This window comes from Coregonus lavaretus (assembly GCF_964263955.1).
Source record: "Coregonus lavaretus genome assembly, contig: HAP1_SCAFFOLD_4487, whole genome shotgun sequence".
NCBI classification, from domain to species: domain Eukaryota; kingdom Metazoa; phylum Chordata; class Actinopteri; order Salmoniformes; family Salmonidae; genus Coregonus; species Coregonus lavaretus.
This window is the reverse complement of record NW_028159252.1, coordinates 17,501-25,455: the sequence shown is the minus strand read 5'-3', so window position 1 is coordinate 25,455 and position 7,955 is coordinate 17,501. Positions and strand designations below refer to the sequence as shown.

General features: G+C 45.3%; 1 protein-coding gene across 1 annotated transcript in view; it reads right to left on the bottom strand.

Annotated features, from left to right (window-relative positions):
* Nucleotides 1-2,997: 2,997 nt before the first annotated feature.
* LOC311123113 (tetraspanin-15-like) overlaps nt 2,998-7,955 on the bottom strand; it is an 18,588-nt gene continuing 13,630 nt past the window's right edge. Inside the window, exon 8 of the mRNA XM_084197390.1 lies at nt 2,998-4,752. Within this exon, the coding sequence (XP_084053516.1) occupies nt 4,387-4,752 (366 nt within the window). The 3' untranslated portion in view covers nt 2,998-4,386. The remainder of the gene's footprint in view (nt 4,753-7,955) is intronic.

The window sequence follows — 7,955 nt, the reverse complement described above, 5'->3', positions numbered from 1 at the left end:
CTGCCTTCCCTCTCTGTCTTCTCTCTCTGCCTTCTCTCCCTGTCTTCTCTCTCTGCCTTCTCTCTGCCTTCTCTCTCTGTCTTCTCTCTCTGCCTTCTCTCTCTGTCTTCTCTCTCTGTCTTCTCTCTCTGTCTTCTCTCTCTGTCTGCTCTCTCTGCCTTCTGCCTTCTCTCTGTCTTCTCTCTCTGCCTTCTCTCTGTCTTCTCTCTCTGCCTTCACTCTGCCTTCACTCTCTGCCTTATGTCTTCTCTCTCTGCCTTCTCTCAAGAGATGCTTCATCATGTTCTGTTTGTAGAGATGAATTAATGCGTACCTGCATGTGCATTTCATTGAAGGAGAGTGTTTCTTAGAATTCCGTCATGAGAGAAAAGTGTTTCCTTTAATGTGATAAACAGCAGTTCAGGAGAGTCAGACATGTCAAAGGGGATACCAAACACTCTATGACTGAGTCCAAAATGGCACCCTATTCCCTATGTACTGTAGTGCACTGCTTTTGACCATGGCTCATGGGGCTGAACGGATGACTGATGATCAAAATCAAATCATATTTTAAAGGTTGCGTTAACATATTTTGTATATGTTTTCGCAGGTGCAGCAAAATGCTTATGTTTCTAGCTCCAACAGTGCAGTAATACCTAACAATACACACAAATCCCAAACATTTTAATAAAGGAATTAAGAAATATCAGAACGAGCAATGTCAGAGTCCGGAATATAAATAAATATACAGTTGAAGTCGGAAGTTTACATACACCTTAGCCAAATACATTTAAACTCAGTTTTTCACAATTACTGACATTTAAACCTAGTAAAAATTCCCTGTCTTAGGTCAGTTAGGATCACCACTTTATTTTAAGAATATGAAATGTCAGAATAATAGTAGAGAGAATGATTTATTTAAGCTTTTATTTCTTTCATCACATTCCCAGTGGGTCAGAAGTTTACATACACTCAATTAGTATTTGGTAGCATTGCCTTTAAATTGTTTAACTTGGGTCAAACGTTTCGGGTAGCCTTCCACAAGCTTCCCACAATAAGTTGGGTACATTTTGGCCCATTCCTCCTGACAGAGCTGGTGTAACTGAGTCAGGTTTGTAGGCCTCCTTGCTCACACATACTTATTCAGTTCTGCCCACACATTTTCTATAGGATTGAGGTCAGGGCTTTGTGATGGCCACTCCAATACCTTGACTTTGTTGTCCTTAAGCCATTTTGCCACAACTTTGGAAGTATGCTTGGGGTCATTGTCCATTTGGAAGACCCATTTGCGACCAAGCTTTAACTTCCTGACTGATGTTTTGAGACGTTGCTTCAATATATCCACATAATTTTCCTTCCTCATGATGCCATCTATTTTGTGAAGTGCACTAGTCCCTCCTGCAGCAAAGCACCCCCAGAGCATGATGCTGCCACCCCCGTGCTTCACGGTTGGGATGGTTTTCTTCGGTTTGCAATCAACCCCCTTTTTCCTCCAAACATAATGACGGTCATTATGGCCAAACAGTTCTACTTTTGTTTCATCAGACCAGAGGACATTTCTCCAAAAAGTACGATCTTTGTCCCCATGTGCAGTTGCAAACCATAGTCTGGCTTTTTTATGGCGGTTTTGGAGCAGTGGCTTCTTCCTTGCTGAGCGGCCTTTCAGGTTATGTCGATATAGGACTCGTTTTACTGTGGATATAGATACTTTTGTACCTGTTTCCCCCAGCATCTTCACAAGGTCCTTTGCGGTTGTTCTGGGATTGATTTGCACTTTTCGCACCAAAGTACGTTCATCTCTAGGAGACAGAACGCGTCTCCTTCCTGAGCGGTATGACGGCTGTGTGTTCCCATGGTGCTTATACTTGCGTACTATTGTTTGTACAGATGAACGTGGTACCTTCAGGTGTTTGGAAATTGCTCCCAAGGATGAACCAGACTTGTGGAGGTCTACAATTGTTTTTCTGAGGTCTTGGCTGATTTCTTTTGATTTTCCCATGATGTCAAGCAAAGAGGCACTGAGTTTGAAGGTAGGCCTTGAAATACATCCACAGGTACACCTCCAATTGACTCAAATGATGTCAATTAGCCTATCAGAAGCTTCTATAGCCATGACATAATTTTCTGGAATTTTCCAAGCTGTTTAAAGGCACAGTCAACCACTGAAATTGTGATACAGTGAATTATAAGTGAAATAATCTGTCTGTAAACAATTGTTGGAAAAATTACTTGTGTCATGCATAAAGTAGATGTCCTAACCGACTTGCCAAAACTATAGTTTGTTAACAAGACATTTGTGGAGTGGTTGAAAAACGAGTATTAATGACTCCAACCTAAGTGTATGTAAACTTCCGACTTCAACTGCATGTATATGATGGTGTGTATAGACAGTATGGACAGTATATGAATAGAAAAGGTGTCTACAGTATTAGTTATATAGGATGAGCCTTGACTAGAATACAGTATATACATATAAAGTGGGTAAAACAGTATGTAAACATTCTTAAAGTGACCAGTGTTCAATGACTATGTTCATATGGCAGCAGTCTCTAAGGTACAGGGTAGTACTGGGTAATGACTGACGATTAAAGCCAACAGATCAAGAATAGGATAGGCATTGGCAGTTAACCATTTCAGAAATGCATCTGTGAAATTACATTTCCCTTTTGAGTGAATGCAAAGTGCATAGGCTTCATATTAACTCAAAGCACACAGCAGCACATGCTACTGGTGGTGGTGCTATCAAACCCAAACCTGGAAGTGAGGCAGCAGCAATCTCTGGCCTGCCTCCAAGCATCTGCTGCAATTTGCCATGTGTGCCAACCACAAACAAAAGGTCGCTTTGCAGACCCAGGGTGCATCCCAAATGCCACCCAATTTCCTTTATAGTGCACTACCTTTGATCAGAGCCAATAGGGTTAAAGTGCCATTTTGGACGCAACCATACTTTTCATGGGAGATGGTTGCATGCATCACATGTTTACAGGCAGAATACAGATGACATTAGAGCAAATAAATCAAATTCAAAACAGCTTTATTGACAATGACAGTAGTGTTTATACAAGGCCAGAGCTAAGAAGAATCTCAAATAAATCAGATATGAAAAAAGATCCTAGCTAAACATGGATTGATATCATTTGGACTCAGGGGCGGACAGGCCATCTGGCTATTCGGGCAAATGCCAGATGGGCTGGTAAATTTTTAGCCCAGTGGGCCTGTGTAACTCTTTTTTTTTGTTGTTGCACAAAATGATAATTATCTGGCGAACAATAGGAGCCTCAAGAAAAACAAATGGGCCGGTTTGGGTGCTTCAACAACAAAAAATGGGCAGGTGTGTTAGAAATGCCAGGGCCAATTTCTGGTCCCAGTCCGCCCCAGTTTGGACTGGATTTGTTTTATACCTTACAATGTTGGTTTTGTACCAAAAATGCTAATATAATAAAAACGTGGTAAATTGTTTTTGAAGAGACTGAAAACCCCTGATGAGACCCTAAAAGAGCTGTAAACAGTTTTCTTTTTTAAACTTCATTATAATACAAAACACACATGCATCCCACGTTGTTCCTGAATAGGCAGTTCATAGCATACATACCGGTACAAATGGAATCGAAGAGTTCATACTAAAAAAAGAAACATTAGGCTACACATCCTTCACAGACATTGCACGCAACGCAAGACAAGACTGACTATTCTTATTCCTCTTCTCTGACTAGAATGATCATCTCAACCTAATAATTTCATAAAGTCTGTATAGTAAATATACATGATGTAAATCTTCTTCTGACTACTGGGCCATTTGAATACAGCCTGAGGTATGCTTTTAACTTAAGCATTTGAGACGAAGCTCAAAATCAAAACCCCAAAAAATACCTGGAACAAAATGATAGGAAATATTTAAATAATGCCGAGACCGCAGCTCCATTTGAAAGTTTCATTAAAAAAACATAACAAAAAAACAACACACTTAAAGGAGTGTCTAAAAGCCACTGCAGCATCTTGTTCTTTGAAAGATTTGGATTTCAAAATAAAAAAAATTATAAAGACAGGATAACGATTGCTCCAATAATGCCTTGCCAAAGTGCCATACCTCTGGTCGCGTTCCAGACCAACTACCTGCATCGCATCAACCAATGGTTGTGTGCCACATCATCGACTGAGCAGTCGGGCATCAGATTGCTATATCATATGCTGTGGTTAGCTGATATGTTAAACACCTATCCAGGAATTGAGATCTGGCATGCATCTGAAATGTAGTCAGCTAGGAACGTGGCCATTATAACCTGTAATCCTGTCAGTTAATAACCATTGATTGGTTTGACCACCAAATAGTACAACAGGTCTAACCTGTCCTTCAACAAACACAGTGACCAAAACAACAACAAAACAAAACAACAGGAAATTCACTAATCAATATTCCCTTCTTTTCTGCTTATTCTGCTTACGCCCAATGTCTACCTCGTCCAGTCTAAGCCCAGATAGCTGGAGGTCTTGGAGGGATTGGGCCAGGGGCTTATGGACTTGGACAGGCAGGGGCCGCTGGACCCGGATGGGGATGGGCTTTAGGTCAGGGTCAGACAAGATGGGGTCTAAGGCTGGCAGGGGGAGGTAGCCTCCGTCTCTGGGTAGACACAGGCAGCAGCCAGCACCAGCCAGGTCCAGCTCGCTGTACTCGAAGCCAGCCCTCTTGAGGATCTTGAAGTCCACCATGTCCATGGACTCACTCATCTCCACTAGCAGGTTCCAGAACATACAGCTCAGCATGATGCCCATCAGCTGGAGAGACACACAGGGAACAGAGTAGAAAGGCCAGTTGCATTTAGACTCTGACACTGGGACTATTACACACAGACCATCAGCTGGAGAGAGAGACAGGGAACATAGAGGACCACAGAGACCAGTTAGGGTTAGACTCTGATACCCTAGTCCCTATATATTCCACTACTTTTGACCTGGGCACATAGGGACTGGTACCCACAGCCAGGGGGATATACTACAGCTGGAGATACAAGGACCATGTACAAGGACCATGTACCTATGTATTTAAATATAATGCACTGTCATGTGTGTGTTTAATGTGCTTGTATGTACCTGACACCACAACAGTTGCAGAGGCACACAAATATCCAACTTTTGAATGAAGTAATATCTTACTTTGGTCCCAAGGTGAGCTATGCCTGGGCAAGCCAACTTGAGTGTGCTGCTGTCCACTCCCCAGTGCTTTCAAAATGGACTAGTTCACCTGAGCTGGCCTGATAAGAACCCCCAGTTTCCTTTTCAATTTGAGAAAGTTTTCTGCAGCCAGTTTGTGGTCTACTGAACCCTGGATTACTGGACTGTCTGTCTGTCTGCTACTGGACTGTCTGTATGTCTGCTACTGGACTGGACTGTCTATCTGCTACTGGACTGTCTGCCTGCTACTGGACTGGACTGTCTATCTGCTACTGGACTGGACTGCCTGCTACTGGACTGTCTGTCTGCTACTGGACTGTCTGCCTGCTACTGGACTGTCTGTCTGCTACTGGACTGGACTGCCTGCTACTGGACTGTCTGTCTGCTACTGGACTGGACTGCCTGCTACTGGACTGTCTGTCTGCTACTGGACTGTCTGCCTGCTACTGGACTGTCTGTCTGCTACTGGACTGTCTGTCTGCTACTGGACTGTCTGTCTGCTACTGGACTGTCTGCCTGCTACTGGACTGTCTGTCTGCTACTGGACTGTCTATCTGCTACTGGACTGTCTGCCTGCTACTGGACTGTCTGTCTGCTACTGGACTGGACTGCCTGCTACTGGACTGTCTGTCTGCTACTGGACTGTCTGCCTGCTACTGGACTGTCTGTCTGCTACTGGACTGGACTGCCTGCTACTGGACTGTCTGTCTGCTACTGGACTGGACTGTCTGTCTGCTACTGGACTGTCTGCCTGCTACTGGACTGTCTGTCTGCTACTGGACTGTCTGCCTGCTACTGGACTGTCTGCCTGCTACTGGACTGTCTGTCTGCTACTGGACTGTCTGCCTGCTACTGGACTGTCTGTCTGCTACTGGACTGGACTGCCTGCTACTGGACTGTCTGTCTGCTACTGGACTGGACTGCCTGCTACTGGACTGGACTGTCTATCTGCTACTGGACTGTCTGCCTGCTACTGGACTGTCTGCCTGCTACTGGACTGTCTGCCTGCTACTGGACTGTCTGTCTGCTACTGGACTGTCTGCCTGCTACTGGACTGTCTGTCTGCTACTGGACTGGACTGCCTGCTACTGGACTGTCTGTCTGCTACTGGACTGGACTGGCTGCTACTGGACTGTCTGTCTGCTACTGGACTGGACTGCCTGCTACTGGACTGTCTGTCTGCTACTGGACTGGACTGCCTGCTACTGGACTGTCTGTCTGCTACTGGACTGGACTGGCTGCTACTGGACTGGACTGTCTGTCTTCTACTGGACTGGACTGTCTGTCTGCTACTGGACTGTCTGACTGCTACTGGACTGGACTGTCTGTCTGCTACTGGACTGGACTGTCTGTCTTCTACTGGACTGGACTGTCTGTCTGCTACTGGACTGTATTTTCTGCTACTGGACTGGACTATCTGCTACTGGACTGGACTGTCTGTCTTCTACTGGACTGGACTGTCTGTCTGCTACTGGACTGTCTGACTGCTACTGGACTGGACTGTCTGTCTGCTACTGGACTGGACTGTCTGTCTTCTACTGGACTGGACTGTCTGTCTGCTACTGGACTGTATTTTCTGCTACTGGACTGGACTATCTGCTACTGGACTGGACTGTCTTTCTGCTACTGGACTGGACTGTCTGTCTGTCTTCTACTGGACTGGACTGGACTGTCTGCTACTGGACTGGATTTTCTTCTACTGGACTGGACTGGACTGTCTGCTACTGGACTGGACTGTCTTCTACTGGACGGTCTGTCTGCTACTGGACTGTCTTCTACTGGACGGTCTGTCTGCTACTGGACTATCTGCTACTGGACTGGACTATTGCTAATGGACTGGACTGTCTGTCCCCTACTGGATTGGACTGTCTGTCTGCTACTGGATTGGACTGTCTGTCTGCTACTGGACTGGACTGTCTTCTACTGGACGGTCTGTCTGCTACTGGACTATCTGCTACTGGACTGGACTATTGCTAATGGACTGGACTGCCAACTCCTACTGGATTGGACTGTCTGTCTGCTACTGGACTGGACTGTCTGTCTTCTACTGGACTGGACTGTCTGTCTGCTACTGGACTGGACTGTCTGTCTGCTACTGGATTGGACTGTCTGTCTTCTACTGGATTGGACTGTCTGTCTGCTACTGGATTGGACTGACTGTCTGCTACTGGATTGGACTGTCTGTCTGCTACTGGACTGGACTGTCTGTCTGCTACTGGACTGGACTGTCTGTCTGCTACTGGATTGGACTGTCTGTCTGCTACTGGATTGGACTGACTGTGTGCTACTGGATTGGACTGTCTGTCTGCTACTGGATTGGACTGTCTGTCTGCTACTGGACTCATTATCTAATAGTGCAGCTGCTGCAGTATGTGGTGTTATTACACGTCTCCAGGGGGGCTTGCATAGAAGTCTGGCTGCAAAACCTTCACAGCACAGGAGAGGGGTGAGGCCGGGGTAGGAAATGGAATAGAGAGAGTGGATGAAAGAGAAAGAGGAAGATAGGATGGGGGGACAAAATAAGTTAGAGACAGACAGACAAAAGCTGTAAACTAGACAAACACACTATCAGAGTGAATGGATCATAAAAGTAAACAACAAACCCTGATCCATTGGAAATGACTTTATAACACAATGAAAATCATCCAGCTGCTTGTTGGTTATGAAAGCATTACAGAGGTATGATGAAGTGTAAGCTGCTCCCTGCTCTGTAGGCCGTGTTGCCAACAGAGCAGGGAGAGGGGTGCTATTTCCTATGGGCCCTAGTCAAGAGTAGTGCACTATATAGGGGACAGGGTGCCATTTGG